General features: G+C 47.2%; 3 protein-coding genes across 4 annotated transcripts in view; 2 read left to right on the top strand and 1 right to left on the bottom strand.

Annotated features, from left to right (window-relative positions):
- Positions 1 to 20,305, top strand: part of TLL2 (tolloid like 2) — a 508,271-nt gene that overhangs the window by 119,208 nt on the left and 368,758 nt on the right. The window lies entirely within an intron of this gene.
- On the bottom strand, positions 15 to 6,134 carry LOC133215032 (cytochrome P450 2C19-like). Its single transcript, XM_061358658.1, is given in 10 exon segments — positions 15 to 638; positions 1,281 to 1,422; positions 2,404 to 2,475; positions 2,477 to 2,601; positions 3,017 to 3,158; positions 3,686 to 3,862; positions 4,298 to 4,458; positions 4,769 to 4,918; positions 5,407 to 5,569; positions 5,913 to 6,134. Coding segments are annotated over 10 exon segments (1,494 nt in total). The 5' UTR covers positions 6,093 to 6,134; the 3' UTR covers positions 15 to 456.
- On the top strand, positions 11,054 to 16,549 carry LOC133215106 (zona pellucida sperm-binding protein 4-like). Of its 2 annotated transcripts, XM_061358870.1 has the most exons (12): positions 11,054 to 11,291; positions 11,658 to 11,779; positions 11,858 to 11,960; positions 12,495 to 12,650; positions 13,027 to 13,214; positions 13,390 to 13,487; positions 13,822 to 13,952; positions 14,163 to 14,352; positions 14,435 to 14,582; positions 15,822 to 15,900; positions 16,140 to 16,256; positions 16,390 to 16,549. In XM_061358870.1, the coding sequence occupies exons 1-12, from the start codon at positions 11,093 to 11,095 to the stop codon at positions 16,530 to 16,532; spliced, it is 1,674 nt and encodes a 557-aa protein (XP_061214854.1). In that variant the 5' UTR covers positions 11,054 to 11,092; the 3' UTR covers positions 16,533 to 16,549. The 2 variants fall into 2 exon arrangements, with proteins under 2 accessions (XP_061214854.1, XP_061214855.1); XM_061358871.1 differs by lacking the exon at positions 16,140 to 16,256.

Raw genomic sequence — 20,305 nt, 5'->3', positions numbered from 1 at the left:
AATAACGGCTCAAATCTTTTCAAACAGATTTTTCTTTATTGGGTCATTAACAAAGACGCATACAGTGGTATCCACATGCAAAGCATGCTGCTTTTTTGGGGGGACCCATGCTGAAGGAGAAATATGTCATGGGTAGTCACGAGAGCCATTTGTGAGAAAATAGGCTGTTTGATGCAGCCACTGCACTCAATGAGCCCATGGACAGAGTATCAGTGCAACAGGCTACAATGACACCCAAGGCCTCCCTGAGGTGTGATGGAGCAGTTCTGGGAGGCTTTGAAGGTGTCTCCTCTGTATCTGTACCTGTGTTTGGGGTGCCCTTTTGGAGGCCTTGGAAAGGTGGGCCAATGCTCCTGCAATTGTTTTTATTAAGGGGCATGTGTCCTGGTTTCAGCTGGGATAAATTTTCTACCCAGGAGAAGGAGTGGTAGAGTGCAGAGAATGGTTTTGTACTTTTCAACGGGGGATAGCACAGAGCTGGTAGGCAGGAGGTACGTTGCCTGTCCCACTCAGCACTGGGGTTATGTTGATTTCCTGGGGTTTGACAGTAGGCTTCAGGGTATAGTTCTGCAAAATGGTGGTCATGAATAAGAATATCTCCATGCGTGCCAGGCCCTCTCCAGGGCATATTCGCTTCCCTAAAGGTGAAAACAGCAAATGGCACTCTGCTGACTAGACCAGAGTGTGTACTAAGCAGATGTGTTGCACAGATACAACCACAGCAGTGAGATGACCGTCAGGATTACTGACGACATTTGCAAGAGAAGAGTTTGTTGAAGAAAAACCCTTGGCCCTTTGATTGGGTATGTGAAGGAAGAACAGTAATAAGAAAAGTCTTAAATGTGGAGGGGGCATCACAGGAAACAAGATGAGACAAGGTGACATAAAGCATGGATGAGAAAGCAGAGGGTAGGGGCTCTGTTGGTAGGAGAGTACTTGAGAGGTGCTGGGGAAAAGTGGAGCTACCACAGAAAGACAGGATGGTTAAGGATGACTGGTGGCTTTGCAGGAAGGTGACAGGTATTTTAGAAAGTGTCAGTGGGTCCCACTCGTATCATTATATTGGCAACTCCTAGGAGGAGGTTTGAGAAGCCCCAGACAAGATGGGAGATGCAGCTGAGGAGGATAGCAGCAGGGAGGAGTTATCCAAAGAGCAGTGAGCCCCAAGGGAATACCAAGAGGACCATGCTAGGGAGAGGGAGTGTGTGTTATAGGGAAAGACAGGATGATTGCCAGAGCAGGAAGTCAACAGAGGAAGAGAGAGAAAGCCTGTGCTTTACCTGCTGAGAAGGGCATGAAGAACTCGCTCTTCCTAAAGGTGCCATTCGCATTCAAGAAATGTCCAGGGTTGAACTCATTTGGGTTTGGAAACTCTTTACTGTCATGGAGGACAGAACTGAGGATGGGAAAAATCGTAGTGCCCTGAGGTAACACAAGAAGAAGAGAACATGAAGGGGAGTCTAGTTGGACCACTTAATCTGACTGCCTACCAAGGGAACACTCAGCTTCCCAGCACAGCCCTACCCATGTTTCATTTCCCTTTGGGGACCCTTCCTTTGAGGAGGCAGCTTTAGGGAGACCCTGCTAGATATCACAACAGGGACAGTTGGCTTCTCTTCCGGAGCACTTCCTCTCACTTTCACATCATTTATCCTCACCCTGTTCTAGTCATCTGGGGACGCCTTATCTAATTCTTCTTCTTAGTGTTTCACAATCATGAACGTGTAGATGCATCATGTTCCTTCTTTTCTGCAAGATCCCAAAAGCAAAAGCATACACGGTGGTGGAAATAAAGCACTGTTGCATCCTCCTGACAAATTTCTCCTGACAGAGATCCTGTTCTTTCTCCCTTCCGGATCATTTGTGGAGCTTTTGTGTGGATCATGGGTAGGGAGAAATAAACAATCCAGCAGTGATGACACAAGAGGTGGAAGCTAAGCACATCCCTGGGTCCTGCGTTTTGATTTTACAAGATAGCTGAAAATCAGAATGGCAACAGCCACATGCTACTGTTTCCCATAGTCACCCATTAGAGCAATGAGCATTGCTGTAGCCTGCCCGGCCAGGCCAGGTCCTGGGTTGCTCTAGCCCTGCCTCTGGCTGTGGCCAGCAGTGACTGCCCCAAGCAGTGTTTAAAAACAGGGCAAACAGGTTTTTCTTGTTCCCTTGAATACCAGGAGAGCCTCCAGCATTTTGTGGCTGAGGGGCTTTCTGTGCTCAGCACCTACCAACTGACTTTGCAGTCTCTCCTGGAGGGTGGTGAGCAGTTCCACAGCTTTGCTGCCTTTTGTGTGAGGAGTCACTGCTCTGTGTTTTTTGTGAACCCACTGTATTTCTACAGGGAGGTAAAGCTGCAGAGCAGGTGAAGAAGGCGTTGGGCAGAGCTGCTCTTCCACTCTTTGCCTACTAACCTTTTGGAATGACATAGTCTCTGAAGCGTGTGTCTTTAGTCACAGTGTGAGGGAGGGCCATGGGGAATGAGGGAGATGGAGCGCTGGATTGACTGGGCCACTGCATCTGTGTAGGGCATCTGGGTCCTGTCAGCCGCACAAGGTCTTCGTGACCGTCCTACTACCTGGTCAATCTCTTCTTGAACTTTCTCTGTCATGAGAGGCACAAACCATAAAATGGGTAAAGAAAACCAAACCTACCTCAACAGGTTGCCCTAAGCTGTCCAAAGATCACAGGTGACAGGAGCAGTGATGCTGGTTTTGGTGTCAACTAGAACACACCTGCACTGGAGCCCATGCAAAGAATGTCTTCCTAGTGACTTGGTGAAATAGGAGTACTAGGAGACAAAGATGTGAACGCAGTCAGGTCCCTGGCCGTGAGGAGAGTGTGGCTGATGATGATGCCAGCGAAGCTGAGGGATCGCTAATGACCACCCCGGGGAAAGATGGTGCAGGGACTTTGACCATTTGGGTGAAATATGAGAAAGGGTGGAGAAAAGTTCTGGTATTAGACATGTGCCCAGCCCAGGCAAACAGCTAAAGAGGAAGAGGTCACAGACTGGTACCTTGTATCTTCGGGTGTTTCAGAAGAAGCAGAAGCCCATATCTTATGGTGGTGCTAGTTGTCTCAGTTGCAGCAACGAACAAGTCGAAGGCGGTGGTTATCAGGTTCTTCATGTGGAAAGTGGAATTGGGACAGTCTTTCTCCTAGAGAAAAAGCTGGGATGTTTCTCCAGCTGAGATAAGAAAAGTGGCCCTCTCTTGTGTCATCCCAGGCCTTCCTTTTCACCCAGAGCTGTTGCATTTCTCTGCTAAGGTGCAGCAGTCATCTGGGGCATTATAATGCCGTCTTTATGCAGTAAGCTCAACCCCACAGCAATCTTCTTTCAAGCTGTTGACCAAATGCTACGTAGCTGCCTCTTTGCCCTGGCTATGCCAACTGCTGGTTGGCTAGTTTCTAGTGAAAGAACTGCAAGACCAGACTGCAAATGTCCCTGTGTTTTGGTGAGAGCAGGTGACAGTCTTGTTGTCCAAGCAGCTACAGGAAGTGGCTGGTAAGTGTGTAGACCCAGAGCTGTAAGCTCTAGCAGAGTTAGCATCTGAGGTTTGGTATCTTCCCACAGCCCAGCGCAGCTGCCTGGGAAGGACTCATCCTAACGCCCGTGTTAGGAGAGGAAAGGGGTTCAGTGTAGGTGTGTTTGGGGCTGAGCTGGGGCTCTATGCTGTCTCCTTACCTCCTGCATTTTGTTGAGGAAGAGGTCGATGAAATCCTGAGGGGAAGTGGGATCTAGGGAGGCTTGGTGTATTTTCACTTCCTCTGACACAAAGGCTTTTAGAGAATCAAATTCTTTGAAGATGTTGTTGTGTGGGCCAGGCAAGTAAACCAAAATGTTTGAGAACATCTGGTAGAGCTGGAAAGAAAGAAACAGGAAAGTCCATAGCATGATCATTGCCCTTTTCTTTCATATTAGCAAAAAGCCTAGGAAGGCTACAACCCTCTCAACTGTGCCCAGCAGAAGACTTGGCACAAGTATGAGGCTGGGCACCAGCATGAGGCACAAGTATGGGGCTGGGCAGTCTAACAGTGTGGTAGGGTCTTGCTTAGTAGTAGTGGAATTCTCAAAGGTGGAAAAGAAGGATGTTCAGGGCTAGGGGGAAGCTGCACTTAGCTGGCAAAGCCAACTCCATTGGTGAGGGTGCTTCTTACTCTTGAATGAATTCCCTCTTGTGCAGCAGGGCATTGATGGAGTCCTAGTTAGAAGACTGAAATGCAACTTCATTGGGAGGGAGACCTCCTGCTCCCCTGGATAGAACACCTGACACTGTGAAATGGCTACTGAATGTACCTGTCCCCAGCGAGAATTCATCATCTCAAAGATGTTGTTCATGTTGTTCATCAGGGCCAGGAACTTCTTGTCTTTATAACCATATCGTTTCCCAAAGACGATGGAGCATATGACATTGGAGATAGCACAGCTCAGGAGAAAGGTTGGGTCAAAAGGTGTTCCTGTGATTTCAGATAAGTTACAAACCGTAAAAAAATCCCCCAAACTGTGGCTACTTATGACTACTCTGGGTACCCTGAGATCTGGTTACTAGAGCAAATATCAGATTACAGTCTTTCAGTGACACAGAAGGGTCCTCCAAAAAGAACAGTACATGATTATAGAATTATTTACTGCTTTGTAATGGGCATAGCTGGTGCACAGACCAGACACATGGGAACTTCAACTCTATGCTGAAGAGATGAGTCCCTTAGTACAGTCTTTTTTTTTTTCTTTTTTGCAATCATAAGCTATATTAAAAATGGACCATACCCTTTGTTTTGTCAATCTCTTCCAGAAAGTACTCAATTTCCTCCTGGATTCTCTCTTCAATGCTCCTCTTCCCCATTCCAAAGTTGCGCAGAGCGCTGAGAGCAAACCGCCGGGCTTGCAACCACTCCTCGTTGTTGCTAAACACAATCCCTGCAGAGGAAGAAGGAAGAGGAAAGACCTGGCTTGGGCATGCTACATGTGAGATGAAGAGGTTCATGGTGACAGTGAATCCTGTCCCTGTGACAGCATTGACATGGTGGTGTCAGTACTGTGGTCTGGAAAAAATCCCTGGAGGTCCTGTAGCCCAACTACCTGCTTTTGGCTTTTTTCACCACATACCCAGCCTCCCTGTGAACAAAGAAGTCATCACTCATATCCACATGTAGTTTCCCTTGTTGCAACTGGTGGCTCCTGCTGCTTACCCTTTCACTGGCCATCACTGGTATCAATCCAGCTTCATTTCTCTGCTATCATTAGGTCATGTAAGCCAACAGTCACAGCCCACTCTGCCTTCCCTTCTACAGGTGGGTCCCATTAACACCCCACAGTCTTCCCTTGTGTATAATAAACTCCAACTCTGCCGAATGCATACTCAACCCTTCCCTTCTCATCAGAAGGAGCTTGATCAGCAAACATACCTAATCCATTGTTAGCCCTGTCTCCTATTGGCATGTGTCCTCTGCCAGCAAACTCATCCGCACGATCAACCAAGGCTTCTTTCACCACATCATGTCCATGCAGGACCACCACTGGCTCAGAGCCCAGGTGCACTGTGAACACTGGTCCATACTCTTCACTGAGCTGTCAAAATGCAAGAGAGAATGAGCAGACAGGGAGGAGGAGTGGAAAAGTGGCCTTGCTGCTGCATCCCAGTGCAGGTAGCGCAGCTTCACAGATCAGGAGTGACCAGGTTGGTCCTGTCATGATAAATCTGGGTGTGGAGAGGGTTTCCAGCTAGCAGGCCCTGAACAATGGCAACAGCAGTGAGGGGAGAAGCTGAGATCCCTATCACTTTTCTGCTCCTCTAGGCTTGCCACTCATCAAGCTAGAGCCACATGTTGTCCCCATGCACAGGTCGTACATGTTTCTCAACCATAGAATAAAGTAAGAGAGAATAACGTAAGAGAGAAGAAAGTAGCTTTACCTTCTGGAGGGTTTCAGACATGTTCTTTGGTTTCACCTGCAGCACGTTACCTAGGATGGGAAGGGGAATTGGTCCTGGGGGCATCTTCCCCTTTCCAGACTTCCCTCTCCATGCTGCAACAGAAAGCAGGCAAGCAATGCAAACTAGAAGGACAACACCGGCTGCTCCCAGGAGCTCCATTTGCTTCTGCAGCTCAGGAGGGAGTGACTCTGGCTGCCGGAGCCCAAATTTATATACAGAAGGGCTATGTTGGTTGAATAGCAGGTTTCTGATTACATGGCTTAGTCAACACTACCAGTCAATCATTTGTTAGACTGCCCTGTGTTATGAAACTAGGATTTCTTTTGGTGTTATTAGGTCATTGAAAACATACCTTATCTCAAATAACTGCAGCAGCCAAGAGTGGTTAAGAAACTTGTGCTGATAAAACTTCTTTTGTTTCATCTAAAGTTTATCATTAAAGAGGTCCCGCATAGGAGCGCACTTTTCTACTGGGGTGCTCGCAGAAATTTGCTGTTGCGAGAACATCTTCCAAGTTCTTCAATGTCATTTGGATTTTCTGTTCTTTGGTATTGACTGTACAAGCTCTCAGTGGGGTCAGCCATCCTTGCGTGTTCCTGAAGTCTTCCTGACATTATCAGTGGAGTTTGTGCTTCATGCAGTAAGAAAATAAACTTACTGATATGTTGTCAGTGCACAGCAATCATCTGGGTCTCACTCCCTAGGCTGTCTGGCCTCACAAGAGACAAAAGTAAAAAAGTATCCATGTAGCAAGGGCAGAAAGGCCTCCATACATCACAACAGACAAGAAAGGATTTGCTGAGAGAGAGAACATGAACACATAAGAAAAGGGGACTGACCTCTTCAAGGTCTCCTAGAGGAGAGAAAGACTGAGATAAGTAAGTAGAGAAATCAACAACTGGAGCATCTCTAGGGAATGATTTCCCAAGCTGAGACAAAGCTGCACATGTGAGAGGCTGGGTATAGGTTAGTGCAACCTGGCAACTAGTCCTCGCACTTGCAATGGCCAAAGAAGCTCACCCAGCCTACTGATGGAAGCTGGCCCATGCAAGTTCCTGTTTTGTTGATGTCTTGACTCTGGCATGAGGAACTGCTTCCCTGGAAGGGCCAGAGGTGCTCTGGAGGCCAAACAGCATGTCTGGTATGTTGCAAGGACTTCAAAAAGAGTTGGGGGCTTCCTGACAAAGATTACTCCAGGAGCAGCGTACTTGCAAGGTCCCAACAGCAGCGGCAATGACAGGTAGAAAGGACCTTTAGGGCTGTGGCACTGAGTGTGCTCAACTTGCTCAGCCTGGCTGTATCCCTCTGTGCCTCCTGAGCTGTGACACTTTTGCAGGCAGGTAGATCTCATCTAACTGAGCTGGTGTGTGAGTACCTGGGATGAGGGACTTGGTGGGAACTAGTGAGGGGCCTAGTGTGCTGGGTTTGCTGTGCAGCGGTGTGTTAACGAGTTTCCCTTTCACTCAGAGATCCTAGTGAAGGTCTCCATCCAAGGCCAGGTTGAATGTGTCTTTGAGCAACCTGGTCTAATGGGAAGTGTCCCTGCCCATGACAGAGGGTTGGAACTAGATGAGCTCTATGGTCCCTTCCAAACCAAGCCATGCTATGATTCTGTGATCCCTTGCAAAAGTTTCTGTGGCTTCTATATGTCAACCTTGTTCATCCTTAAGTCACCCTTAAGTCATCCTTGCTCTCTCTCACAAGCACAATAATTTGCTAGTTGGTATTTTAAAATCTCATTTTACTTCTTAAAGATCTGTATTTGTTACTTCAGTGGAAAATCTGAATTGTCAACAAGTTTGGGCTGGTTCTTGGGCTGGCCTAAACTCCTGCATCAGCTCAGATGTTTCCAGAAAAGGTCATGGAAGTTCATGTAGTTCTACAGCCTTTGATCTGGTGAAAGTGGAGTTCATGGGAGTTTGCACTGCTACATGAGGTACCTCTGCTGATAGAGTTCATGTGCTTACCATGTTCTCTGTAAAGTTCCCTCTTTCCTGGGAAGTGACAAGGGGTCACTTCTCAGCTCTGTCTCACAGTTTGCCACATACTTTGGGCAAAAGCCCTGAAACAAGGAATACTTTCAAAATTTCTCATTTTTATCAGGATAAAATCATTATATTCCAGATATTCCCACCACCCTACAGGCACTCTGGGGGATTTACAAGGGGGCGGAACCCCTAAAACTAGTCACTCAAATCTTTCACTGTGGGAAGCATGGACCATTTCATGTGACGGTAGTGCCCAAGGGTTTTTGAGTACTCACTTCTGTTTGCAGACACTAAGAGTAGGAAGGGCTGGTCTGTCCTCTCCATCCATGTAAAAGTCCGGGAAGGTAAGGTTGAAATCCTCCCCTCTCCATCGTCCCCAGGAACTTTTGTTTTAAGTTCACTGGAAGCACGTATTAAGGATCTTCAAAGAAAAGGCTACCAGTGTTGTAGCTTCGCCTCTTTTTTAATAAAATAAAGCACAAGCATGAGAAAAACCTGCCATCACTGTGTAGAATCTCCTCAGGCTTGCTGCCTGTGCCTTCTCATTTTGGACCTCGGTTCAGAAGGTGGCACTGCGAGATGCCACGTCTGCCAGAACCCTTGTACCTGGAATGCTTAGTGCAGACATCCCTGTTGTCTGCAAACGCAATTCAGCTTCTGTGGAGGATTATTTTGGATGAATCACTCCTTCATGCACTTCCATTTTGTACCATACGTGGGTACTGCCCATACCACGTACAGGCCAGACAACACACAGGGCATTTTTAATTCCTTTTCCCAACACTTCTTGATGGTCGTGTTCAATACCAAGTTTCCTTCCAATAGGTCTCTAGAGCCAGGACAACTCCTACTGCCACCCTGTCTGCCCAGTTTCCCAGGCTCAAAATCATTAGGAGGAGATCTTCCTGATGGACATCCCAGGACAATATTAGCTTGCTGGAGTCATGATCGGCTTAAGACTACTGACCTGAAGAAATGCTTGCTTCACCGAACTTCCTCCTCTGCATGTCCTGTTTGTGGTGGTTTGGGTGTTAGCTGAATTGGTGCTTACAGCTGGGCCATTATATCGTGTGGGAACCATCAAACATATGAGGAAGAGATTGGAGAGACCTGCCTGTTTCCTCTGAGCCAGGTTGCTTTCCACTTCCTATAACAACTTCCAAACAAAAGCATTTCATTTCCATGAATTTCAGGTTCATTTCACTTGCCACCCGTCTCTACATCACCCAACCTGGCTTTCAAATGTGTGTGTAGAAATTAGGAAAGGGTGCTTACTTGAGAGTGTTTTTAGCACAGATATTGCTTGGGGATCTACAGCACTCCCAGTGTTGATTCAGAGTTGTTCTTTAAGTATGTGTAGACGTTTCATCCTGTCAGCATAGGCAAAGTATTGATGAGTTAAAGTGTAATGAAAACTATCTATGGCTCCAAGGTACTTTGTTTATTTGTTACAGTTAACCCAATTATCAGCAAGTATTGCAGTCAAATGAAGCATTCAGCAGTCATACAGTAGCTCTGAGATGAGGCAGGATGACTTGGAACAATGATCAGCTTGTACAGAGGTGAAGTCTCTCTCCCTGACAAAGTCCAAACGTTTTTCCTAGGTGCCTCTCCACCGTGGCTGGTCAGTGCCTTGGCAGGGCACAGGCAGGAACACATCTGGTTCATGAGCAATGCTCAAGCAGCAGCCCTACAGGCAGCCTTTTGAGATCCATGTGTAGCAGTCTCTGCGGTGCAGAGCAACTGAAAAGGTATTGTTCTTTGTGGAACAACCTTTCTGGTTGGAAAGCGGTGTGCAGGCCAGGCAGAGTAATATTCTTCACCTAGATGGGATCACGGCATCCTGTACAGCTGTAGAGGAAAGATGGGCTGTAGGCTAAGGTGGAAGAGCGGAGGAAGCACTTCCCTTAGACTCAGTTACTACCCATGCCTGCTGATGAGGGCTGGCTGGAGAGGCAAACATGCTGCCTGCTTTGTGGTGCTGTGCAAACATCAAGGAGCAGGAGGGTCTCCTGAGAGCAGAAGTGCAGTTGGATAGCAATGGAAGTACATTATTAAGGGTCAAGATTAGAAATCCTACTCATCTAACCCACAGACTCTTCTGGGAAGTGTGATGATCTAGCCCCAAAGGAATAAGCAGATTACAAAAGAACATGATGGCACAGGCTAGGCCAATGCTCCCACTGCAAACAGTAGGGCATATAAAGCATGCACAACGTATGTGTGCATCACCCCTACAACAATGTAAAGACATGCACACCTCCATTGCATGAATGCAGAAACATCTGTATGGAAGATGGACAATAAGGCTTTTACTCTGTGTGGTTGCTGTAGCCTGATGTGTGGCATGGGAGAAGGCTCTATATGAGACACATTGCAGTTACAGCAGGCAGTGGCTGTTGGCAGGAAGGGCTTTCTCTGGGGTCACGGAGGCCCCCATTGTCTGTATTTTCAGGCCCATCAGGGCTCTTCCTGCCAGCTTGTAAGGGTCCCACACAGTGGATGGCCCTGCCACCTTGCAGCCAGGCCTGGAAGAGTCTTGCCGCTACCCCATACAACCACACTACAAATGCAGGTGTAGTCCACAGCCAGGAGTGCTTAAGGGTAATCACCTCCTTTTAGGTGTGCAAAGTCTCCTGAGCATCATAGTTTTCCACAGATTTCACATGGAGGGCTGTTTCTGTGTTTATATGTCATCACCTGTGTTGGCATTTGGAACAGTGGCACCTTGAAAAGAGCAAAAGAGCATTGTCATTCAGCTTCTTGCACTCATGTGATGTAATGAGCACTTAGAGCAGCAGCAGGCTGCACAGAGGCAAGCAGGCAGATATCCTGGATGAACCGGTGGTGGGAAGAACTCAGGGTCAGAAAACAGGGTTTGAAGATCCTCCTGTAGCTCTACAGCAAATGGCACACATGAGCTCCTCTTAGCTTAGGGAGATGAAGACACATACAGCTCCTGACACAAGCTCAGTTCCTGCCCTGTGGTTTTCTTCAAAGGGTGCAAACAGACTGTGGTGGGTTCAGAGCCAGGTGAGGGCAATGGAAGGTGTTAAATTGTTGGTCTGGGTCCACCTGGACACTCAGTGAATTTCTGATCCCAGCTGACTCCAACATATAAAAGGGCTAGGCTAAGAGCAGCTGCTTTGTGGCCCTTAGCAAGAGAGCAGGATGGGTGTTGTAGGACAATCTAGGACTGCATTTGGAGCTATGCTCTTCTTGGGGTTTCTTGGTCTCCTGTTTTTGGTTATGGGAGCTCAGGGTAGTGTTTTTTCTGATCCCAGTCTGCTGGCTTGTGGTCAAGAAAGCATGCAGCTCACCTTATCTTCAGGCTGGCAAGGGAATGCTACCTTTGTGTTGATTGCTTGGGGTAAGTGAGGATTCTGTCAAGAGGCTTTCTTGCTGCTGTGTCTTTGTACAGTGCACAGGTATGCCTGGAATGAGGAGAGAGAGGTTGGTTTTAATGTGAAGTGTTGCCTAGCAGCCTCAATGCATCTTGTGTAGCCAGCCAGCCAGCCAGGGGGCTGTTAGGTGACACCCCAGTCAAGGGTTGTGGTGGAGTGCTGTGCTTGGCTGTAGACGGTCTTGGCTGCTGGGCTTTCCCAAACACCTCTGCTGATTCAGACCCTAATACTGGCTAGGGTTTTATTTCCTGTGGAAAAATAGGATTGTAGTGGACTCTATATTCAGTGTAGGATGCTGAAGCCCCTGCTGCTGTCTTCTTCTCTCTCCCTAGATATTGAGGGGAAGGCACATGCTTTGCAGAATGACTCAGAGTGTGGGCTCTTGGTACTTGGGACTTCAGATGGCTCCCAGACAGTAATGATCTCCTACGCTGGCTGTTATGTCTTTGAATGGGTAAGCGACCTCAGGAGTTCTGCTGGCACTGTGACTACCACTGCTCTGGCTGCCCTGACTGGTATGGCTCTCCTGCAGGATGGCCATTATCTCATGCTGGTCGGGCTTGAAGGAAGTGATGCTGCTGGACAAAAAGTTCTTCATGAAGAGAAGCTGCTCAGGTGCCCTGTGGACCTTCCTGGTAAGATTCTGGCATCCCCTTGGGAGACTCTGCTTGTATCTGTGTCAGTGGGTACCCTTCCTTCAGATGGACATTCCTAGTCAGTTAGTGGGTTGGGAAAGGGGATTTTCTGTTGGGCAGAAGACTCCCTGGAGAACAATTTGGACGCAGGAGCCACTAGCTTGCTGGGGACTTGTGCCTCCTTTGCTGGGCTACCAGGTGAGTGTTTCTTGTGTTTCCTGGTCCCAGTTTGAGTGTAAGTCCCTGTAAACCTGGGGACTGGGCAGAGACTAGATACAATGATTTTCCTATCTACCAGAGCACTTTACCTTGAAAGGTGCCATACAGTGCAGTCTCCTTTACAGGGCCCCAGGGAAATACAGGCCTTTTCTGAGCAGGCTTCCATGCCAGCTCCAGGCATGTGTTTGATCCTCATCAGAGTCCAGCTTCCTTTGATTTGTATGCTGTGTCACCATGACACCTTCCACCAGTGTCCTCTGTGACTTTGACCCTCTCTCCTGAGCTTTAGCTACAAATTCCTGCTGTTTCTTCCAGCCCTGGATGCTCCAAGCAGCAGTGTCTGCTCTGCTGTACTCAGCCAAGACCGACTGCTGTGTGCCTCCTTGCCTATCAACCAAGGAGACTGTGAAGTGCGAGGCTGCTGCTATGACCCTAGGGATAGGGTGATGCCTTGTTACTTTGGTAACAAAGGTAAGTGTGAACAACTGGTCTCCCCTCCTCCTGGAGGAGCTGCAGACTGGGATTCCTCACTTCCCTGGCAGAGCAGGATTAGCATGTACCAGTTTTGCAGGTGGCTTAGGGCTTTGGTTTTGACTGTCAAGAATACTCAGTCCTATTGAAGCACCCAGCTCTTTCATGTGTATTGCAGCATCGCCTGGCTTATGGCCAGGATTGGTGTTAGTCTTGGAGCTGGTTACGCTTGTCTTGCTGTACTTTGCACTTGCTTTGGGGGTGACAGGCAGGAGAACCTGCAGGACTTGCTGGCCTTGTCCTTGCTGTGATGTTTGAGCCTCCTTTCCATCCCTCTTTTCCCTGAGTTCAAGACTGGTTATATCTTTTCCTCCAGTGACAGCTCATTGCACACCGGATGGCCATTTTTCCATTGCTGTCTCTCGGGATGTGACCCTGCCACCTGTTATCCTGGACTCTGTGCAACTGGCCAGTGGACACAGTAGTGGCTGTGTGCCTGTTGTGAAAAACAATGCATTTGTTGTGTACCACTTCCCGCTCCCTGCCTGTGGCACTACTTTTCAGGTAAGAGCTACAGCTATCCCCAGGCTGGAATAGCGAGAGCTTGCAGACCTGGAGCAACCTGATGTGGCTTTAGCTACTTAGTGGGTGCCTTGCAGATTTCCAGAGGCTGTTCTTCAGCCCAGTGTTAATCCAGCTTGACTTTACTGCAGTGACAGTGCTGGCTCTGTCCTTCCAGGTGACTGGAGACCAGGTCATATATGAGAATGAGTTGGTGGCATCCAGGGATGTGAAGACTGGGAAGCTTGGCTCTGTCACTAGGGATAGCACTTTCAGGTAATGCTCTGGGACTTGTATTGCTGAATGCCACTGTTTAGTGTCACTAGAGAAACTTCCACTTGTCTTTGGCTCTGAATTCACAACAGGGCAATGGAGTAAGCTAAGGTCTGGTATGTCTCTAGTTGGTATGAATAAAGCTGATGCTGATCAGTGAAGCTGTGCATGCTCAAGCTGAACTCTGAAAAGAATTTAAAGTATGTGTTAGAAGGATATGTGGGATGAAAGACTGGGGATATGACTAATTAAAGCAACTATTTCTTTGTGATCTTGGAGAAAGGAGATATCAGAGTGACCTTTATCCGATTCATTTGGGGCTTTCCTGTCCTACCAGGTTACATGTCCGCTGTAGTTACTCCACCATTGGGAGCCTCATTCCCTTGAGTGTTCAAGTCTTCACACTGCCTCCACTCCCTGCTGTGTCCCAGCCAGGTCCTCTGTCCTTGGAGCTGCGTATTGCCTCAGGTAAGATAGATTTGCAGGACCTGTTCAAGCCTCCTGGTGCAGAGCTGTGATCTCTGTTGAGAAATAAAGGAGTATTTGATTAGTGAATTTAGCACTGCTTCTTCCCTGCCTTGGTGGGACCTTATTGCCATGGCTATAAAAGATGCTCTTGGGCTCTCTCTTTCTCTTTGTTCCTGCTCTAAAATGGCTGTTGGTCTTCTTTTATCTCAGATGGAAGCTATACTTCCTACTATACTGACAGTGACTATCCTATTGTGAAGACTCTGAGAGACCCTGTTTATGCAGAAGTCAAGATCCTTCAGAGAACAGACCCAGACCTGATTTTGGTCCTGCACCACTGCTGGGCCACAGCAAGTGTCAATCCCCAGCAACAGCTGCAGTGGCCTGTTTTGGTGGATGGGTATGTGTACTTATAAAGCTATTTACAAGTCACAGGGTCAGGTGAATGACTTCCACTTTTTTCACTGCTGGCTTCTTTTCAGGTGCCCTTATACAGGGGACAACTATCAGACACAGCTGGTGCCTCTGAGTGTTACCTCAGGACTGCTGTTCCCTTCTCATTACCAGCGTTTCACCCTCTACACATTCACCTTTGTGGACTCCACTTCTCAAGAGATGCTCTCTGGGCTGGTAAGATCCTGTCCTGGTTGCCTAGCTCCCTAATGAGGACAAGTAACATGTGAGCAGTAAGAACTACTTTATGATACTTCTGATTTTCTTGGGAGGAGGAGGCCATAAGTCCAAGAAAATCCCCTCCTGAGACAGGAGGAGAGAGGTTGATGCAAGAAACTTAATTTCCTGAATTTAATGTGGTAGAGGTAAGGTGCATCAAGAGAGGGATGTGTCAGGAAATGGGCTGAAAGAGTAACTTCACTTAAGCATGGGCTAACTTGCTGCCTAAGCTGTTCTGTTGAATTAGCTTAGGGTGTGTGCTTCAACCATGCTAAACTGTCTGTAAACTGAAGTGTAGTGGTGTTGGGGCAGCTGTGTCCCAAGTGTCAGAAGTGCTGTAATGCCAGATGTGAGTTTGAAGGTGTGTAGCAAAGGCACTGAGGTTGCTCTCCGCAGGCAGCAGAGGGCTCCAAGGCTACGCAGGGCCTGTATGCTAAGCAAGCCGAAGCAGTGTTCTTGTTTTCTGTTTTGTACTCAGGTGCACTGGGTCTGGCTGGAATGGTGTGCACTTTCTTCATAGCAACGCATAGGGGGCTCTTGCCCTCAGAAGCAGTTCTCTGGTGGGGGTTTTTTGTTGTTGTGGTTTTTGTTGTTTTTTTTTTTTGGGGGGGGGGGCAGGGATTGTTTGATTGGCTGTTTTTTTTCTTGTGGCTAAAACTGTGTTAATAGCTAGAACATAGTGTTAATTTCTGAATAGTGCTTGCAGAGCATCAAGGCTTGTTCTCCTAGCTCTGCTGTCCAAGCACCATGTCTTAACCCCAAGTGAGTAGGCATACGGTAGGCTGGAAGGAGTACAGTTGGGACAGCTGACCCAATTGGTCAAATGGATATTCCATCTGTTATCTTGTCATTCTCTATAATAAACACTGGAGGGTTTTGTCTTCCAATGTAGCTGCTACTCAGACTGCCTGGGCATCAGTCTGCTTATGGGAGTGGGATGGGTGAATTGCCTTTGCATCACTTGTGCTTTTGTTACTTCCTCTTCCGTCCTCCTTCTCTTATAAAACTGTCTTTATCTCTTCAGCCATGTTTTTGCTTGCTTTTGCTTTAATAGCCTTTTCCCACCCAGCAGAGACAGGGTAGGGAGACAGGCTGTGTGGGTTCTTACCTGCTGACTAGGCTCAATGCACCACACCAGGGTATGAACTGTCTACAGATATTGGCTGAGTGGTTTCAGGCTGTGTCCATTCTTTCTAGGTGTACCTGCACTGCAGTGCTTCAGTGTGCCACAGATCTGTACAGGAGTCCTGCACTACCTCTTGTCCTGCTACAGCCAGTAAGTGTCCTAGCCCTCCTGCTTCCCATCCAAAGGGGCAACAAGGGTCTAACCTCTAAGCTGGGGTGTAGGATGTGTAGCATATGGATAAGTTATCTTGAGCCACAGACAGTTTGAAAGGTATTTCCTACTACTTTCTACTGAGGAGGTCTTCAGAGGCTCTTAATTCTGTATTGACTTGCATGAAATCCTTCAGGTCTATGTGTCTTTTGAAGTAAAAGCTTCATATTGCTCTGTAGGGAATAAAAGGAGTGCTGAGCATCCTCTTGAGGATGGTGCCTCACATGTCTGCAGCAAAGGCCCTGTGATTTTCCTCCAAGATGAGATAAGATGGGACACAGCCAAGGATGGCCTTGGTAAGTGTGCCAGCCCAACATGACCACCTGTGGAAGGTCCTGCTCCAAGTCTTTTCCACAGAAAGTCTGAGCCTCTGAGGCATCCCTCTGCCTCTCCGGGAGAGCATTAACTGAGGCTTCTCTCTCCTCACAGGAGCAGATATGAATGCTGCAGCCCCCTGGGCTCTGGGGTTTGCTGTTGCAGCAACTGGTGCAGCTCTGTGCATGGTGTTTGTGGCTGCTGTGCTGTGGTGCAGGAAGGGGTCTGTAATGCATGAAGTCAGTATATTGCAATAAAGCAGTTGTAAAATCCACTTGGTCTGTGGGGCTTCTTCTCCCTGGCCTGGAGCCACATACAGGATTGTGTCCTGGGGACCCTGGCTGAAAGCCTCTGCTTGCAAGACAAAAACTTTCCTGATGGCTGAGAACTTTCCAAATGCTGTTTCTCTGAATCAGTCTCACTTCCTGGCTATTTATTGTGCTCTGGGGCTAGCACTGACTGTCTGCTGCTGTTAAGAGGGAGCCTTTTTAATGACCAGGGCAGCTAGAAAGCTGCAGACTGAGTCAGAGGAGTGATGCTGGGTGGTGTCTACATTTGTGTCAGTGGCTAAGGTGGTCTCCTGAAGTCCTTGCCCCTCTCAAAACACTGTGTAGGAGTGCAGCAAAACTAACCCAAAGCAAAACTTGCAGCTGCTTCTCCTCTGGGGATGCAGAGCTGGTATCTGACTGCTCAGAGGAGCTGGGAACTGCCTGCTTGTCCCTGAGTTCACTAGGTAAGTCAGGGTTGTGCTCATATGGTGGGAGACTCAGAGGCAGGAATGGCAAAGCACTACACAAATGGACCTTCTTAACGATCCTATATGGGAACCTATGGGAAACAAAAAAGGGCAGGTGGGGCTTTTTGGAGGATAAGAGCAGGGAAGCTTTACTCCAACTGGAAAAAATATCAAAGGGCCTAGGTCGTTTGAACTTCAGGAAAAAATTCAAACTTGACTTGAAGTTTAAAATTAAACTTTAATGTGAAAGCAGACAATGAAGTCTTCAAAGCTTTTGGTTTAAAGCTAATTTGACACCACTGTTGGCATAACAGTGCCACAGGTGTGCTGCTTTGAGATGAGAAAACTTGCTGTTCTGAGCATCAGGAGCAGTTTAGTGTGGTGATTTCAGTCACAGCAGCTGAGCAGGGTCATTCTTGGCTTCCTGAGGTCATGGACAAAGACAGTCCAGCAAATGTCTCCAGATGGTGGAGCAGGAAAGGGGGTCCACCACCCTATTTCCTGCCCAAGCTGGGGGAGCTCTGGTGCTTGCACCCACACTGAGACCCCCTTAGAGCTGATGGAATAGTTCTTGAGCAAGTACTTTAGAGGGGAAGGAAAAATATTTTTCTCTGCCCCCGTTATTAGAAATTATTAAGTGTGTCATCCTCCCCTTCCCCACCTCTGGGCTATATTAGACATTTCCCCTGTTAAAAGACAGTTGAGCAGTCTTAGTCATACCTTTCAGAGGCCTTTAAGGTAGAAGAGCAGCTCTTGTATACATGGAAGCAAAGGACTGAACAGTGTCTTGCTTGTGGTATTTTTCTATGTAATTGGCCACTGCCAATGCTGCAGTTGGAAAGCATTAACAGGTGGGGGGAACTACTTTTAATACTTTTCTTATTGCAGCAAGATTTTTTTTTTTTGAATCATCTTACAATGCTTTTGTTTTCCTAGCAGAACTGTTCTTCCCTGCTACTTTCAGGATAACCAGTGCTCTTTAAGTCCTGCCTGTTTTGAAAATGTAATCAGAAGATAAGACTGTTCCAAGTTGTATGGTTGGAGGGTGAACAAGATCACAGGCTGGAGAAATCCTCATCTGGGTATAGGTCAAACAGCCTCATCCTTTAGGGAGTGTCTCTGGCAACTAAATGGCCTTGGTACAGGTGGTCATCTGTTTGGGGAAGCTGAGTGTAAACTCCTAATGACAGGTCTTCATCTGCTGTCTGTAATGTTAACTGGGCAATTAGAGTAATATAGACCACACCTTTCCAGTACATGGAAAGTGTATCCAATGCATTGGCTATAAGGAGGAAATTCTTTCCTGTTAGGGTGGTGAGGCACTGGAATAGGTTGCCCAGGGAGGTTGTGAATGCTCCATCCCTGGCAGTGTTCAAGGCCAGGTTGGAAGAGGCCTTGGGTAATATGGTTTAGAGCGAGGTGTCCCTGCCCATGGCAGGGGGGTTGGAACTCGATGATCTTAAGGTCCTTTCCAACCCTAACTATTCTATGATTCTACATCAGGCAGGGTGCTCTGGCACTGCTTTTAGCAGTGTGTTAGCCAAGTATTACACACACTCCTTGCTGCTGCTGCAGTCTTCCCGTGCCCTGTAAGGTAGACAAAAATACTTGCTTAGAGAGCTTAGGTGTCTGTGTGGAGACTGAAGGAGAGCGAAGTCTCTGCTCAGTTGCTCCCTGCTGCCCTGCATGGGGCTGCTGAACCATCCCAAAGAGGTAGGGAGCTCTGGGCACATAGTCTATGGGTATCAGGTAGGTTCTGCTGTAGAGCTGGATCTTTCTATAATGGCCCTGCTTCTGAGTGCAGGGTGTATACACAGATAAGTAGAGGCGAGAGCAGAGGAGTGAACTTAATTCCCTCAAGCCAATCCAGGAAGTGTTCTGTGCTTAAGGCTTAGTATTTGGTCTCTAGCAGGAGAGGAAGGATGTAAGCAGCAGTGGGATGAGGGGTGTGTGTGTGTGAAGCACCAGTACAGGGTGAAAACAAGGCAACACAGACATTTCACCCTCTGCATTGCTCCCATCTTCCTAGCTTGTTCTTCCCTACTAGGATGTTGGGGCTTTCATAGCTCCATTCTGCAGGAGATAAAATTGCAAAAGTGTGGTTTGGGTTTGTTGTTTTTTTTTTTTTTTCCCCTACCTCCACAGGTGCATTTCTGTCTCTTCCCCACCCCCCAGCCTCTACTTTCTTTAGCTGCATCTCATTGATTTCTCCTTTACCCTTTTTTTGAGTAACCTATATGACTTGTGTCGGCACCCTCTTTAGCTTCACTCTACACTGCCTGGTTATACAGCTGAACTAAAGGTGTGGGTTGTGTAGATATTGGCCTTAGCTCCTGCAGGTGAAGGAAACCTTCCCTGTTCAGGATGTTGCTGTGGTCTGTGAGTTAAGGAAGTTGATGAAAAACAGCCTTGAAGCCAGCACCTCTTGGCTGAGCCTGTTGTGTGGTGCTGCTAATTAGACCAGATTTTTGGGAAGAAACCCTGATGCTGAGCATCTGCATACTTTGTCACCAGCGCCTTCACCCTTTCCTCTGGAGGTGGTGTGTGCTACCTTGCTGTGTCTATCTCCTTTGTGGCTTTGGAAGCACTTAATATAGCACTGCTAAAACTGAACATCTACATGTGGCCTGAGCTTTCCAAATGCTCTCTGTGCTGTCCGGGTCTTTGAAAACAGCACCAGCCTCAAACAACCAAACTTGATGCTTTTCTGAAGCTAAAGTTCTTTGAATGTGTGGAAGTAATGGTTCCTTTCTTGCCCACCTGTGTTTACCTGAAACTATAAATGTGGCAGTTGCTATACTAACATCCAGGGGTTCATTAATCAAATATGTGAAAACAATTATTGTAGTGATGCTTTTATTAAATTTTTTATGCTTGTATTACAATGCATTCTGTAATGAAGAACTATACAGTATGTTACATTTTATAAATATATTTCTGAAAATACATGAATATATTTCATATAATACTATAGTAAAAAAGAGTGCTAGATCATTTTAGTAAAAAAAAAACAAACCAATAAATTTATAATGTGAGTGGTGGTGGTTGGAAATAGTAGTTCACGATGCTACATCTTAAAATACTTCAAATTCAGTTTGCACTGATTCACATTCCTTACAGACTCTGTAAAGCTGGAGGGATAATGGAGGGTGTAAGTTAATGCAGAATTTTAGGCCCCTGTATTTATGAAGATATACAGACTATTCACAGAATAATCAAGTTATAAATCTTTCTAGCTTTGGATGAAGCTAGCAAGATATACAGTGAATAACAGAGTCCTGCAGCAGCTACAAC

Source organism: Neopsephotus bourkii, unplaced genomic scaffold, assembly GCF_033783945.1.
Source record: "Neopsephotus bourkii isolate Nb327-2 ecotype Australia unplaced genomic scaffold, CSIRO-AGI_Nbou_v1 NB_951, whole genome shotgun sequence".
Lineage (NCBI taxonomy): Eukaryota > Metazoa > Chordata > Aves > Psittaciformes > Psittacidae > Neopsephotus > Neopsephotus bourkii.
Note: the sequence above shows the minus strand (reverse complement) of the source record. Positions and strands in the feature narration are given on the sequence as shown.

Coding starts and splice junctions, on each gene's coding strand:
- LOC133215106 (XM_061358870.1), top strand. CDS start 11,093: ATGGGTGTTGTAGGACAATCTAGGACTGCATTTGGAGCTATGCTCTTC. Junction 11,780..11,857: donor GCTGTTATGTCTTTGAATGG/GTAAGCGACCTC, acceptor GCTCTCCTGCAG/GATGGCCATTATCTCATGCT. Junction 11,961..12,494: donor GTGCCCTGTGGACCTTCCTG/GTAAGATTCTGG, acceptor TGTTTCTTCCAG/CCCTGGATGCTCCAAGCAGC.